Below are 17,087 nucleotides of genomic sequence, written 5' to 3' on the forward strand. Positions count from 1 at the left end.
AGTTCACAAGTAAACAATCCAAAATGAAGGCTACATTAGGAATCTACATATATATATATATATATATATATATATATATATATATATATATGCACTTTATTTGTTTTTAACTATTGTAGTGGTGTTCCGTACAAAAAGTGCACTTTAATTTAGGTGTTGTTTTGATATGTCATGTTAGTGACATCATGCACAAAAGTGCACTCAAAGCTTGTTTTAAAATGTCTCTGACAATCTTGCACTTTCTATTTTAAAATGAGATGAATGCTTGTGCCACTGCTTAATAACTGTTTAATAAATACAGTTTTGCTAAATTGACTTAGTTGTGATTTCCCTCTCTGCATTAAAGTTGAAAATGAGCATATATTAGTGCAGCATGAAGAAGAATGTATTAAAGTAGACACATAGAATCATCATACTGCTGTGATTATATGCATCAAGTGTTCATTCAAGGCTAAGGCAAAATATGGAGATATATTTCGTGTATCGTGACATGGCCTAAAAATATCGAGATATTAAAAAAAGGCCATATCGCCCAGCCCTATTTTAAAGTAATACCTTTGTGACATGAAAAACCCAAAAGTAATGTAAAGACATGGTGTTTACTTTTTGATACTAATATAAAACTCAAAGCAGTTTGGCTAATGAAGATAAAGTCAAATAAACACGCTTTGATATTCTCCAACAACATAATGTGGTTCAGTGCAACAGTTTAGCCAACAAAAATAAACAGGAGTGATATCTCTCACATCAAATACAAAATCTTCGTACCTCCATCACGGCAAATACCTGCATTTCTTTGTATCTTAGGTATCATTATCAAATATTATCACTAGAAAACGAGACTGAACATGTTACACACAGGAAGAGAATAGAGAACTAGTTTTAATATTGTGTTGACATTTTCAAGATTTATAGTTAATACATGTAATTGGTTGGCCGATGGATAATTGGAATGGGCAGCATAAAACCCTGAGGGGCAGATCCCTAAACGTAACAATAGAGGTAGATAAGAGCTCATTTTGCTCCTGGTGTTTTTCCCAGCATCGTCGGCACCATGCCCTTTATGGACCTGCAGTCGTGGCTGGGCATCGACATAGACCGCTGGCTGCTGCTGCGGAGTGCTGAGCAGCCGTACAAGCGGGCGGTACGCTGCCACGCGTTCGAGAAGGAGTGGATCGAATGCGCCCACGGCATCGGGCAGACACGCGCCAAGAAGGAGTGCCAGCTGGAGCTTGAGGACTTCTACGAGTGTCTGCACCACAAGAAGATCGTAAGTGAAGAACTAGACGACCATATTGTGTATTGCGTCATGCATTTGTTCCATGATCAAATACAGGCGGTCACAAAAGCATTCGTCGTGTGAGTGACAGCGGAGATCCGCCACCACAAGCCTGGAGTGTGCATTACTGCACCGTGCAGAAAACCTCTATCCAACCTTTATCGCTCCTATAAGTGCTAATAAAACACAACTTAAAGGCCTACTGAAATGAGATTTTGTTGTTTAAACGGGGATAGCAGGTCCATTCTATGTGTCATACTTGATCATTTTGCGACATTGCCATATTTTTGCTGAAAGGATTTAGTAGAGAACATCGACGATGAAGTTTGCAACTTTTGGTGCTGATAAAAAAGCCTTGCCTGTACCGGAAGTAGCAGACAATATGCGCGTGACGTCACGGGTCGTGGAGCTCCTCACATCTGAACATTGTTTACAATCATAGCCACCAGCAGCGAAAGCGATTCGCACCGAGAAAGCGACGATTTCCCCAGTAATTTGAGCGAGGATAAAAGATTTGTGGATGTGGAAAGTAAGAGTGAAGGACTAGAAAGAAAAAAAAATATTGTGGGAGCGATTCAGATGTTTTTGGACACATTTACTATGATAATTCTGGAAAATCGCTTATCTGCTTATTGTGTTACTAGTGTTTTAGTGAGATTATATGGTCGTACCTGTACAACCTGAAGGTCGGCCCCTCACCTTTCTTCAGCACCAGTCGACGGGTGGTGGCGATGCCCATCTCTGCCCTTCGCAAGGGACCTTCTTCGAAACACGATCTTTCGAAATGATCGCTGCATAATACACTGTACTTTGTGTGTGTGTGGTTCAATCCAACCGTGTTCGCTTGACATCTCTGTTCCATAGTAAAGCTTCACCGTCATCTTTCGGGAATGTAAACAATGAAACACCAGCTGTGTTTGTGTTGCTAAAGGCGGCCGCAATACACCGCTTCCCACCTACAGCTTTCTTCTTTGACGTCTCCATTATTCATTGAACAAATTGCAAAAGATTCAGCAACACAGATTTCCAGAATGTCCTCTACAATGCATGCGTCATCATACCGATACGTTTCAGCAGGATATTTCGGTGCAAAATTTAAAATTGCAATTTAGTAAACTAAAAAGGCCGTATTGGCATGTGTTGCAATGTTAATATTTCATCATTGATATATAAACTATCAGACTGCGTGGTCGGTAGTAGTGGGTTTCAGTAGGCCTTTAAAGGCACTCTTCGGTCGCTTGGCAAAGCCATGCCTTTACTCATTTCACTAGGAAGGCAAAGTGTGGCCTGTGGGCCATTTGTTGAATGCACCATTTTTACGGCAATTCAGAGAAATTAAATAAACCAAAAAGTTGGATAGAGAAAAAAGGCAAAACATCATGAGAGAAGGCTGAAATTTTTATACTAGGACAGGGTGATAAAACTATATCAACATGTGTTGCGATGCACACGTAATCGATATCATTAAAAAAACGAGTTTGGTAGAACGTTTTTTTTTCTTTTGTCAGAAGAAGCGGAAGTTGCAAAGCAAGGTTGGTTGCGTTAACAAAGGCACTCGCTCTTTTGGTAACCGAGCAGTGCAGGAAGTGTTCACTGATCGGGGGGAGTGACACGCTAACAGCCAATCAGGTTGTCAGGTTCAAACACCGAAGACATGTATTAAACAGGACAAAAAGCAAAGAATCAAACAGACACAGAATTAAATTTGGCTCAATTTGAGGAGAAACGTCTGGTCTGTACTCTTTTTTACAGTCTCCCGCACGCTCTAGCGAAATATTGTACGCCTCCTCCTTCATTTGGACTTTCTCAGACCACATGGCAACAGCTGCTTCTAAGGGACGAGGGTCGTAAACAGTTCACAGAAAAGGTCGTAAAACAGTTCAAAGAAGCGGTGCCTGGAGGGGAGTCTGGTCCTGCTTCCTCTTCGCTTTTGTAGTTCTTGGGTCAGGCAATATCTTTCTGTTGATTACAATACATGAAAAAAACATAACACCCCCTCCTACACAGTGGGGTTTTACAAACCTTCTTCTTGGTAGGTTCAAAGACAGCTTTTGGTCTTGTCACCGGGAACTCATTTAACTTAGATAAAATTATTCTAAAACAGGTAACAGTATCAACTATCACGTTCGGTTGCACCACCTTGTTGTCTTGCAGTTGATTCTTTGCACGGAGAAGAGACAGTAAAAAGTAAAAGATTGTGGATAAAGAAAAAGACACCTAACAGAGTGCCGTTTTTTTTTATGTAAAAAAAAAAAACGGACCGTAGTCAGACCAATGTGGTCTGTAAATGATGCAAGGTGTTCGTCCCCACTAAGACTGGACTACTTAAGACCACTCTACTTAAGGTAGTGTGGTTTTAAGGCCACACCACCTTTAGACATGCTCACCCTTTAGAGTACAGCTCTAATTTATTGGCACTAAACCTGCAAAAAAATTGTTCTTCTCAGGTTTTTCCATGTTTACATTTTTGTTCCCTGCACTATTTTGTTACACTCAGTTAAGCTTTTCTTATACATTCCTTATTTTTGCGCCTTAATTTTAAGATGTTGTGAAGTATTTTACAGTTAATTATGTTGATCATTCTCCATGTTTGTGTTGACATTTCTTTTCCTTCCTGTTTATAGCAGAGGGGATTATAATTAGAGGAAGGTTACATTTGAAGTACACATGGTTACATGTACATTTTTTCTCACCCATCCCTAGTTAACACTAATAACAAATACAAAGATGAAGATTTGTCTTTAAAGGGGAACATTATCACAATTTCAGAAGGGTTAAAACCAATAAAAATCAGTTTCCAGTGGCATATTTTATTTTTCAAAGTTTTTTTCAAAATTTTACCCATCCCGGAATATCCCGAAAAAAGACTTTAAAGTGTCTGATTTTCGCTATCTGTGAAGCTACCGTCCATTTTCCTGTGACGTCATCCAGTGATGCCAATACAAACAAACGGATAGCACAGCAAGATATAGCGACATTAGCTCGGATTCAGACTCGGATTTCAGCGGTTTAAGCGATTCAACAGATTACGCATGTATTGAAACGGATGGTTGGAGTATGGAGGCAGATAGCAAAAATGAAATTGAAGAAGAAACTGAAGCTATTGAGCGAATAGCTATTGACGCGGCCATGTCTACCTTAGCATCGCCAGTAAAATGCACAGACCAAACGATCGGGACTTTCGCATCTTGTAACACTGGAGAAACGTAAATATGTCGATTGGTAAGTGTTTGTTTGGCATCAAATGTGGATGGAAGGAAACGCTGGATGCAAATATAGCTACAAATGTACATACAGCTAGCATCAATTAGCTGGCAGTCATGCCGCGACCAAATAAGTCTGATTAGCACATAAGTCAATAACATCAACAAAACTCACCTTTGTGATTTCGTTGACTTTATCGTTGGAAATGCATCTGCAGGTTATCCATACATCTCTGTGCCATGTCTGCCTTAGCATCGCCGGTAAAATGTGCAGACACTCCGGCACATTCAATAGGGGTCTGGCGGCAGATTTCTTTGACTTTATTGTTGGAAATGCATCTGCTTTGAGTGTCGCAGGATATCCACACAATCTTGCCATCTCTGTAGTAGCATAGCTTTCGTCGGTAAAGTGTGCGGAACAAACGACTGACCATTTCATCGGTTTTCCCCACACCCTCGTATTTTGAACAAATTTCGTCCAATTTATTGCCACTTTCGCATCCTTGGTCCGGTGGTGCTACTTGAATCCCTCCCTAAAAGTGTTGTTACATCCTCCGACAACACACCGACGAGGCATGATGTCTCCAAGGTACGGAAAACAGTCAAAAAAGCTGAAAATAACAGAGCTGAGACGCGGTGTTTGTAATGTGTTCGAGAAAATGGCGGCTTTATTACCTAGGTGACGTCACGTTCTAACGTCATCGTTCCGAGAGCGACAAATAGAAAGGCGTTTAATTCGCCAAAATTCACCCATTTAGAGTTTGGAAATCGGTTAAAAAAATATATGGTCTTTTTTCTGCAACATCAAGGTATATATTGACGCTTACATAGGTCTGGTGATAATGTTCCCCTTTAAGTGTGGTGTTCGGTTCTGTGGGAGCTGTCACGCCAAATTTCTTCCCCCCTACAAAAACCTTCCCCCCGAAAGAAACTACTTGAAGGACCCCAATGAGGGTGGAAGGACCTTTAAAGCAGCCCACACAGCTCCCTGTTTTCAAAGCATTATAATTGGCTGATTGTCATAGGTGAAAAATAACGGTGAGGAAAAAATATTAGCATTTCAGCATGCTAACATTTCAAGCTATTTTTGTTTCGCAAATTTTGCAACTGTAACCCTTAACGGTGAGAAAAAAATATTAGCATTCCAGCATGCTAACCTTTCAAGCTATTTTTGTTTCACTAATTTTGCAGCTGTAACCCTTAACGGTGAGGAAAAAATACTAGCATTTCAGCATGCTAACATTTCAAGTTATTTTTGTTTCGCTAATTTTGTAGCTGTAACCCTTAACGGTGAGGAAAAAATATTAGCATTCCAGCATGCTAACCTTTCAAGCTATTTTTGCTTTGCTAATTTTGCAGCTGTAACCCTTAAGACTCACATAACTTGGTATTGTCACGCCCTCATTGGGGTCCTTCAGGTATTGGAGGGGCTGTCACGCCAAATTTCTTCCGGGGGGAAGGTTTTTGTAGGGGGGAAAAAATTTGTCGTGACAGACCCGTTTTCATTTTTTATTAAAAGAAAAATGATACAATTAAATAATTATTCAAACTGAGACTTACTGACTTTGGCTCATTTTCTGTGAAGACATATATCAGAATACATATTTAATGACCAGACACTTTTGTCTTTATTGTGGTATCCAATAAGGAAATTCACAGGTATCCACTATGTAAATTCTGGTACAATGGGAACCAGTTATAACTAAAAGAGGCCCGAAACCGCGTGTGCGTGACGTCTGCATGATGTCTCACGTCTCCCTCGTCTCTCCCCCCCCTCGCAGCATCAGCGTCTGTACGCCATCCGCCAGCAGCGTGACAAGATGGTGAAGGAGGGCACGTACACGCCGCCCCCCTGCCACACGGGCCAGGCAGACCAAGCCTAATTGGAAACATCTTAAATTGTCCCTTCTTCTTCCTCCATGTGCTCATTTACATAATAAAAGTCATCACCTCTACTTCCTCGTATTCTCTACTGACTTTCTTTTCACTGTTTTCGCTTGTTTCATGTTGACATTATGAATATTATATCACTTCTTTTTTTTTTTTTTTTAAATCCTTGCACAAAATACTGCTCTAAATACCGTATTTGTCGGAGTATAAGTCGCTGCGGAGTATAAGTCGAACCTGCCGAAAATGCATAATAAAGAAGGAAAAAAACATATATAAGTCAAACTGGAGTATAAGTCGCATTTTTGGGGGAAATTTATTTGATAAAACCCAACACCAAGAACAGACATTTGAAAGGCAATTTAAAATAAATAAAGAATAATGAACAACAGGTTGAATAAGTGTACGTTATATGAGGCATAAATAACCAACTGAGAAGGTGCCTGGTATGTTAACCTAACATATTATGGTAAGAGTCATTCAAATAACTATAACATATAGACCAGGGGTCTCAAACACCGCCGATTGCGGCCCGCGAGACGTTATTTTGCAGCCCTCACCTCAATGTGAAAATTTAATGTTGGTGCGGCCCGCGAGTTTTATATGAATGATGCTTTACAGCAGGGGTGTCAAACTCAAATACAGAGCGGGCCAAAATTCTAAACTGAACAAAGCCGAGGGCCAAAGTTGAACAACTTAACCTTTTCATAGGGACCCAAACAAGTTTTGCATTGAATATTGAACAAGCAAGGCTTATATAACTTTATAGTGACATGCAAAATCGAGTTTCGTTGGTAGCGGGGGTGTATGTTGTAGCGTCCCGGAAGAGTTAATGCTGCAAGGGGTTCTGGGTATTTGTTCTGTTGTGTTTATGTTGTGTTACGGTGCGGATATTCCCCCGAAATGTGTTTGTCATTCTTGTTTGGTGTGGGTTCACAGTGTGGTGTAACAGTGTTAAAGTTATTTATACAGCCACCCTCAGTGTGACCTGTATGGCTGTTGACCATGTATGCCTTGCATTCACTTGTGTGTGTGTGTAGAAGCCGCATATATTACGTGACTGGGCCGGCACGCTGTTTGTATGGAGGAAAAGCGGACGTGACGACAGGTTGTAGAGGATGCTAAAAGCAGTACCTTTAAAGCACGCCCCCAATATTGTTGACCGGGTGGGAATTCGGGAGAATGGTTGCCCCGGGAGATTTTCGGGGTGGGCACTGAAATTCGGGATTCTCCTGGAAAAATCGCGAGGGTTGGCAAGTATGAGAATTAGCGTTGAATGTGGTGATACAGCGGCACCGCCACTGTATAATATCCGAGGGCCAGCTCTAATGTTAATTTATTATTGCCTCAAGGGCCAAATGAAATTACATGGCGGGCCAGAGTTTGACACCCATGCTTTACAGCGTGATACTTGTATTCCCTCGATTTTTCCGGGAGACTCCCAAATTTCAGTGCCACTCCAGGGGTAATCATTCTCCCAAATTTTACCCAAACAACAATATTACGGGAACACCGTGGAAGCACTGCCTTTAGCGTCCACTACACCTTGTGCTATCAGCACGCCGGCCCAGTCACACAATATATGTGGCTTTAACACACACACAACGTATACTTGGTCAACAGCCATACAGGTCACACTGAGGGCGGCTGTATAAACAACTTTAACACTGTTACAAATATGCGCCACATTGTGAACCCACACCATACAAGAATGACAAACACATTTTGGGAGAACATCAGCACCGTAACACAACAGAACAAATACCCAGAATCCCATGCAGCACTAACCATTTCGGGCTACAATATACATATAATTTTTTAAGAAATATTTTCTTTCGGTCCGACCTCACCCAGTTTCTGCATCTAGCGGCTCCCAGGTAAATTGAGTTTGAGACCCCTGATGTAGACCATGCTCTACCAGGGTTTCCCACACATTCATTTATTTGTTGCGGCCCACCACGAAAGAATTATGGCCGCCACAAATTAAAAAAAAAAAGTTTAGTTTTTTTTTTCCGACATTTGACTCGCTCGACCGCTCATAAAAGCAATTGGACTCTGTCTGTGAATGGAGCTTGTAGTTACATCTTATATAAATATGTAAATATTATATAAATATGTACATAAAGTGTTGTAATTATATTCCGATTCCGCGTTCTTCTTGGTCATCGCCCCCGCTGCTGCCCCCCGTCCCCCCGCCGCCCGACCACACCACCACAAATAGATGCCTGACCTGTGGGAAACACTGTCTATGTTTACCAAACAATCTGTCACTCCTAATTGCTAAATCCCATGCAATCTTCTACGTCTAGTCTCTTACGTGAATGAGCTAAATAATATTGATATTTTACGGTAATGTGTTAATAATTTCACACATAAGTCGCTCCTGAGTATAAGTCGCACCCCCGGCCAAACTATGAAAAAAAACTGCGACTCATAGTCTGAAAAATACGGTAAATTAGTTCCATAAAATAATTCCATCATCTTTTCCCTTGGTTGTACCTGCTACGCAACAAAATCATCATTGGCGGTCACTCCAACGAGTATGACGGTCCTCCTGGTAGGGCTGTATCCCTTTATGGAGGATTCTAGTACGTGGCTTTGTTTAACGTGGTGCACAGACAGTCACCACACCATCCTTGACAGATCCGGGTCGAGGTCCAGTGGCATGGAGTCCCAAGTCGCAGCCTTCTTCCACCGTTGTGACTTTCCATAGGGTTAGCCATCATCCTTTGCCTGTTCCACCGTAGAGGTATTGGGTTGTTATTTCCCCGTAATTGGGCCCACATGGACGAGGGGGTGCTTTCTTCCGCCATCGCAGCTGTTGTGGCGGTTCTTACATCTACCGTCTTCCGCCTGCTCCACTTTTGATGTCTTTGCCGTATCCCTGGCTAAGGGGCAGTCAGGTACTAGGCCTATGCCAAGGGCCACCTGGGGTAACAGTAATAAAGGGGTAAACCTCCCAGTGCCCCAAGACCCCTTAGAGGAGCCTCCACTTTAACGTCATGCCCAGGACATACGCAACAAAATATACCAACACTTTGAACTATTGAACTACTTTCCAGACTTGATTACATTTTGATGAGATGTTTATGATGTAAGTGAATAAAAAGCGGCTGCAGGACACAACTGTGACAAATAATATAATCGATTTGAATTGATGCTCCTCGACCTTTTAATTAGTCTGCACTAATCACATTTGTCGTCTCTGTGAGCTGCCACTAGATGGCGCCACATCCTCACCATTAGAATGAGACTTTGGTGTACTTTGATATTGTGAGGCTTAGAATATCAAATGACACCAAAGTGTAATTTAGAATCTAAGCATATATGATCATAATGTATAATTCATATATTTTAATCAATATTGATGTATATCTTTGTTGTATTGTGTTTTATTGGAGATTTATTGCAACTTCTGAGCAAAAACTGAAGTTGTAACCTAAATATTTCTTCTTGACGGCCACGGAGAAACTTCTGTCCGTCCTCAAATTGCACACTTGCATTCTTTGATGATTAATCTGATGTTTAATTAAAGCAACACTTAATCCAGTTTTTGACGCCGCTCCGAGGTTGAGGATTTGGGATTATCCCAGAACATAAAGAGTAGACTCAAACCCTTTTAAATATGAACTACTATTAAAGTGAAAATATCCTGGAAGAAAGCCATCTTGAGCCCTTTCAAGTTCCACAATCTATCCTTGCATCTGTGAGCTCACTTCATTAGGGAGAGAAGTGAATTATATTTATATAGCGCTTTTCTCTAGAGCACGTCTCCCCAAACTTTTTGACTCGGGGGCCACATTGGGTTAGAAAAATATAGCCTGACCTGATATATGTAAAATATATATCAGGTCAGGAAATAACACGGAGGCTATTTCATCCCTACAAGCCTGTTTCGCAGGTTTCCCTGCTCTTCAGGGGATTTTACAATAACATAGGCTCCAGCACCCTCCGCGACCCCGAAAGAGATAAGCGGTAGAAAATAGATGCATGTATAATAAAATCCTCTGAAGAGCAGGGAAACCTGCGAAACAATGGATTTTATAATAAAATATATAATTAAATCCCCTGAAAAGCAGGGAAACCTGCCAAAAAAGGCTTGTAAGGATGAAATAGCCTCTGTATTTTTTCCTGACCTAACGTATATTCCGCTCTACCCCGGTATTGAGCAATGTATAACGGATAAACCACAGTAACCTTTTATATATATATATATATATATATATATATATATATATATATATATATATATATATATATATATATATATATTAGGTCTGCGAATCTTTGGGTGTCCCACGATTCAATTCAATACCGATTCTTGGGGTCGCGATTCGATTAATAAATCGATTTTTTTTCGATTCAACGCGATTCTCGATTCAAAAACGATATTTTTCCGATTCAAAACGTTGTGTCCACTTTCAATTGCTCTGTTTATTGCAGTTCTGAGTGTTTCTGGGTCAGGTTTGGTTTTGGAATTGGATTGCATTGTTATGGTATTGCTGTGTATTGTTTTGTTGGATTGATAAATTTTTTTTTTTTTTTTAATCGATTTGTTAAAAAATGAGAATCAATTCTGAATTGAACAACGTGAGAATCGCGATTCGTATTCGAATCTATTTTTCCCCCCACACCTACTATATATATATATATATATATTCCGATCGCAATAATGTCACATTATCAATGGGAAAATGCATTTTTAAACAATATGATTTGCCTGGGCGGCTAGGAGACACAGAGAGTAACAAGCAGTATAAAATGGGTTAGAAAGGACGGATTAAAAACATTTTTTAAATCCAAAATCAAATTCATATATTTTAACTTGGGCCGGATTTTGGCCGTAGTTTGGGGACCCCCGCTCTAGAGACTCAGCGCTTTACATGGTGGAACCTATTAGCTACATTCTTTTAGGCTACCGTTAAACCAGTGTGGGTGGCACTGGACGCAGGTGGGTAAAGTGTCTTGCCCAAGGACGGCGGGAATCGAACCTGGAACCCTTAAATTGCTGGACAACAACACGAGTGTAAAAATCTTACTCTGATACAACTTTTAAAAATTAGGCAACATTTTCTATTACAGTTTTACACGTCTTGAAAGCTCTTTTGTAAGCTGGTAAAACTTTGTATAATTAAGTTGGTGATTAACTGAAGATGCAAAAAAATAAAAATGAAGGGTATCCAATTTATTTTCCACTTATGAAGTTTAATAAACATGAAATAAGATTACACCAGACCTCATGAAAATGTGTTTGTAAGTTGGTAAAACTGAAATAAAATGAAAAGGCACAATGTTGACACTAATATTTAATAATCATGCAAATCTTTGTTTTTAAATACATCAAATACAATGGATTACAAAATATATGAAGCCTTGATTGGAACTTTGCCTCCAACATAAACTACACATCCAGTAAGAAAGTAGAAACAAGGTAACTTAAAGGCTAAAAAAGGTAAATTAAGAGTTAAAGTAAGGTAAATAGATGGTAAAACAAAGTCAATGTTCTATAGAAAAGTAAAATAAGGTCAATAGGAGCTAAACAAGGGTAAATTGAAGGTAAAAGATGGTGAAACAAAATGTAAATCTTAACTAGAAGGTAAATAGAGGCTAAAAAATTAAGTAAATGGAAGGTAAATAGAAGGCAAATTGAAGTTAAATGAAAGATTTAAAAAAGAAAATAGATCATTAGAAGCTAAATAAAATGTAAAGAAAGGTAAATTGAAGGTGAAAGTAAATAGAACGTTTTTTTGATGCCCTTTTTGTGAAAAAAAAAACAAACAACAAACGTTGTTTCGCACAAAATATGCAATATTATATCCCCCCAAAAAATATTTGAAAGTGAAATTGTTCCAGTGAAGTAATTGGAGCCTTAAGTCCGCATGGCAGCTTTGTCTTATTAGTGTCAACTTTGCAACTTTTTCTTGCTACATTTCACTGTTTACTCTTTTATTACACTCTTTTATGTTTGAAATTTTTATTATAGTATTTTTTAGAATGGGCCGGGGGCCATTAATAAATTAGCCGGGGGCCACAAATGGCCCTCGGGCTGCACTTTGGACACGCCTGGTTTAGAGCAGTGGCCGGATTGGTACCCGGCCGCAGAATAATTTTTTATTCATTTTTATAAAAAATAAAAAATAAATTAAAAAAATATATATACATATTTTTTAATTAAATCAACATAAAAAACACAATATACACTTACAATTAGTGCACCAACCACAAAAACCTCCCTTTTTCGTGACAAAAACATCCCTTTTTCGTTAATAATTTGTCCCGGGCCGCGGGACAAATTATTAAGCGTTGACCGGTCCGCGGATGCAAAAAGGTTGGGGACCACTGGTTTAGAGACTACCGGCCGCGCGTGCACGCCAGGCAGCGTGAGCGCGCCTGGGTCGGCCTCGCCGGGGTCTGGCGGAACCGCCGAGCCACGCGGGATGATGACGCAGGAGAAGCCCCGAAACGTCCGCTTCCGGCCCGCAGCCGTGGGCTGACTCACCTCGCTCCGCCACCGAGGAACCGAGCAGCCTCCAGCGGGGAGACATTGTGCGAGTGGCCGGCAGAGGGTGAGAAGGGACCGGCGGAGGAGACGTCGAGAGGAGGACGGCGGGGCAGCCATTAGCGTCGCTGACTCCTACTTTTACATTCGAGAGGAGCGGAGGACATTCTTTTTTTTTTCCCATTCACGCACGGAGGAGAAGGGGGAGGAGGACGCAGTCACCCCGGCCTTCCTCGCTCGGCGCCCGGCTAGCAAGACGGCTGCCACCCGCGGAAGGTAAGCAACCTCCGGAGCTCATAAAGCCAACAAAGCTGCTCTTGTTCTCTTAATCACACATCATCACCATATCGTGGAGCAACGACAAAGATGATTTATTTTGACATGAATGTGTTTATTGACGTTATAAGCCCAGGCAGAGATGTTGTTTGTGTCCACATGTGAGTGTATTTGTGTTGGCCCCTGCGATGAGGTGGCGACTTGTCCAGGGTGTCCGCTGCCTTCCGCCCGATTGTAGCTGAGATAGACCCCAAAATAAAGAAGCGGTACAAAATGGATGGATGTGATAACAAAAGCATCCCCCTGTCCACTCATGCACAGCATGATCAGGAATGCGTGCTAAAAGGCCATCCATCCATCCATCCATTTCCTACCGCTTATACCCTTCGGGGTGGCGGGGGGCGCTGGAGCCTATGTCAGCTACAATCGGGCGGAAGGCGTCGTACACCCCGGACAAGTCGCCATCACATCGCAGGCGTAATAAAAGTGTGCAGCGGAAACCGCACACCGAAGGCCCCCTTCATCCATCTCTGTCACCTTGGCAGTCCACCTGGCTGCATGTAAAGTAGGTTCCTGCAGGAGCAAAGAGGGGCCAAACAGGAGAGATGCTCCACTCCTGCAGCTTTATGGCAGATGGTCCAACGTGAGCCTTATGGTGGCAGACCCCCACGTCTTTTTACTCCGCTGCCCAGTGAAACCCATTTGTACACATTTAAAAACATCCATCCATTTTCTACCGCTTATTCCCTTTGGGGTGGCGGGGGGCGCTGGAGCCTATCTCAGCTACAATCGGGCGGAAGGCAGGGTACACCCTGGACAAGTCGCCACCTCATTGCATGGCCAACACAGCTAGACAGACAACATTCACACTCACATTCACACCATTTAAAAACATATACCGTATTTCCTTCAATTGCCGCCAGGGCGCTAATTAATTTAAAACCTCTTCTCACTCCTGCGCTTACCAAAGGCATGCGGTAAAAGTAAGCATGCGCTAATTAATTTAAAACCTCTTCTCACTCCGGCACTTACCAAAAGCATGCAGTAAAAATTTGAGTGTGATGTAAGCTTGGACCTTAAGTCCTACTGAATAGCTCTTAATCTTCTTCCCTTTATGCGATTTCAAATTATTGGTATTGAAATCAGCCTCCTCCATTTTGAAAGTGATGACAGGGGAAGTGTCACTCGTGAAGTCACGAGTTTGACCAGGCGGTAATACTAAGCATGCGCTAATTTTTTTGCAAAGCGAGTTTGACCCGGCAGTAATTCAAGGCAGGCGCATACTATATGCCCTGCGGCAATTCAAGGAAATACGGTATTAAATATATTTTTTTAATTTTCAATAAAAAAAAAAATTGTGTCATTTAATTTAACACATTCAAATTTAATTTAATTCAATTTAATCGTATTTTATCATCAAATTTTCTGAAGTTTATTTTTTTATTTGTTTACATTTAAAAAAAGATAGAATGGAGCTTTTTCATTGCATTTAAAAAGCAAGGACCCAGTTTGAGAAAAAAAAAAACAGAAAAAATCTCAAGCAACATTAACACATATCAGCGCATATTACCACACACTATACATAGGTATAGCTCGGTTGGTAGAGTGGCCGTGCCAGCAACTTAAAGGTTTGAGGTTCGATCCCCGCTTCCATCCTAGTCACTGCTAATGTGACCTCGGGCAAGACACTTTACCCACCTGCTCCCAGTGCCACACACACTGGTTTAAAGGCCTACTGAAATGAGATTTTCTTATTTAAACGGGGATAGCAGGTCCATTCTATGTGTCATACTTGATCATTTCGCGATATTGCCATATTTTTGCTGAAAGGATTTAGTAGAGAACATCGACGATGAAGTTCGCAACTTTCGGTGCTAAGAGAAAAGCCTTGCCTGTACCGGAAGTCGCAGACGATGACGTCACAAGTGTGGGGGCTCCTCACATATTCACATTGTTTTTAATGGGAGCCTCCAACAAAAAGTGCTATTCGGACCGAGAAAACGACAATTCCCCCATTAATTTGAGCGAGGATGAAAGATTCGTGTTTGAGGATATTGATAGCGACGGACTAGAAAAAAAGAAAAAAAAAAACGGCGATTGCGTTGGGACGGATGTTTTTAGACACATTTACTAGGATAATTCTGGGAAATCCCTTATCTTTCTATTGTGTTGCTATTGTTTTAGTGAGTTAAATAGTACCTGATAGTCGGAGGGGTTTGTCCACGGTTGTCTTGACGCCAATGTCTCAGGGGAGTTGACGGCAGCTGTATGGACGGCACAAGCTCAGCTTTTCTCCGGTAAGAAGCGACTTTTTACCTCAATTTTCTCACCGAATTTGTGCTGGTTGACAAGTGGTAGGGATCCATGTTCGCTTGACCGCTCTGATCCATAGTAAAGTTTCACCTCCGTGAATTCTAAACAAGGAATCACCGTGTGTTTTTGTGGCTAAAGACTAAAGCTTCCCAACTCCATTTTTCTACTGTGACTTCTCCATTATTAATTGAAAAACTTGCAAAAAAAATTCAGCAACACAGATGTCCAAAATACTGTGTAATTATGCCGTTAAAGCAGACGACTTTTAGCTGTGTGTGTGTGCAGCGCTCATACTTCCTAAAAACCCGTGACGTCTTGTGTACACGTCATCATTACACGACGTTTCCAAGACGAAACTCCCGGGTAATTTAAAAATATAATTTAGTAAACTAAAAAGGCCGTATTGGCATGTGTTGCAATGTTAATATTTCATCATTGATATATAAACTATCAGACTGCGTGGTCGGTAGTAGTGGGTTTCAGTAGGCCTTTAAAAACATATATTAAATATATTTTTTTAATTTTTATTAAAACATTTTTTTTCTGTAATTTAATTCAATATATTCAAATGTATTTTAATTAAATTAAATTGTATTTTATTGTCAAATTTTCTCAATTTTATATTTTTATTTGTTTACATTTAAAAAAAAAAATAGAATGGAGCTTTTTCATTGCATTTAAAGGCCTACTGAAACCCACTACTACCGACCACACAGTCTGATAGTTTATATATCAATGATGAAATATTAACATTGCAACGCATGCCAATACGGCCTTTTTAGTTTACTAAATTACAATTTTAAATTTCCCGCGAAGTGTCGTGTTGAAAACGTCGCGGTGTGATGACGTGTGCGTTTGACGTTATTGGTTGGAGCGAACATTTCAGCCCAGCACCACTCACGGCCAAAAGTCGTCTCTTTTCATCGCATAATTACACAGTATTTTGGACATCTGTGTTGCTGAATCTTTTGCAATTTGTTCAATTAATAATGGAGACTATAAAGAAGAATGCAGTTGGTGGAAAGCGGTGGATTGCAGCTGCCTTTAGCAACCGAAACACAGCCGGTGTTTCTTTGTTTGTTGTGAAGCTTTAACACAGAGCGGTCAAGCGAACATGTTTCTCTACGTCAACCAGCAAGTTTTTGGATGGGAAAATTGTGATATTAAGTCAGCTCTTACCGGAGACATCAGTGGATTACGTGACCTCATCCTGCAGCAGCTGTCCAAAAAAGGCAGCTGTGAGCTTGGCTTCCATCAAAGACACTGGCGTTCACCGCAGCCATCCAACTTTGAGGTATGACTTTACAATCTCACTAAAACACTATTAAAACAATAAGCAGATAAGGGATCTTCCAGAATTATCCTAGTAAATGTGTCTAATGACATCCGAAACGCTCACACTGCTGCCGCCCGGAGCCGTCACTTTTTTTTTTTTTTTTTTTGTCCTTCACTCTAACTTTCCTTATCCACAAATCTTTCGTCCTCGCTCAAATTAATGAGGAAATCGTCGCTTTCTCGGTCCAAATAGCTCTTGCTGCTGGAGGCTATGATTGTATGTGTATGTGTATGTGTTGCAATGTTAATATTTCATCACTGATATATAAACTATCAGACTTCGTGGTCGGTAGTA

The 17,087-nt window shown here is 40.8% G+C and overlaps 2 protein-coding genes across 10 annotated transcripts in view; both read left to right on the forward strand.

The window, feature by feature from the left end:
- Nucleotides 1-6,437, forward strand: part of ndufs5 (NADH:ubiquinone oxidoreductase subunit S5) — a 7,653-nt gene extending 1,216 nt beyond the window's left edge. Inside the window, exons 2-3 of the mRNA XM_061897229.1 lie at nucleotides 1,042-1,270; nucleotides 6,264-6,437. Of these exons, the coding sequence (XP_061753213.1) occupies nucleotides 1,055-1,270; nucleotides 6,264-6,365 (318 nt within the window). The 5' untranslated portion in view covers nucleotides 1,042-1,054 and the 3' untranslated portion in view covers nucleotides 6,366-6,437. The remainder of the gene's footprint in view (nucleotides 1-1,041; nucleotides 1,271-6,263) is intronic.
- A 6,361-nt stretch (nucleotides 6,438-12,798) lies between these two features.
- Nucleotides 12,799-17,087, forward strand: part of macf1a (microtubule actin crosslinking factor 1a) — a 441,796-nt gene continuing 437,507 nt past the window's right edge. For 6 of the 9 annotated variants that reach the window (XM_061897253.1, XM_061897245.1, XM_061897252.1 and 3 more), the window contains exon 1: nucleotides 12,800-13,144. The gene's annotated coding sequence lies outside the window, so the exon portion shown is untranslated. Of the gene's footprint in view, nucleotides 13,145-17,087 lie in introns of all 9 variants that reach the window. The other 3 variants (XM_061897243.1, XM_061897250.1, XM_061897255.1) reach the window with 1 other exon arrangement.

Source organism: Nerophis ophidion, linkage group LG04, assembly GCF_033978795.1.
Source record: "Nerophis ophidion isolate RoL-2023_Sa linkage group LG04, RoL_Noph_v1.0, whole genome shotgun sequence".
Taxonomy (NCBI): Eukaryota; Metazoa; Chordata; class Actinopteri; order Syngnathiformes; family Syngnathidae; genus Nerophis; species Nerophis ophidion.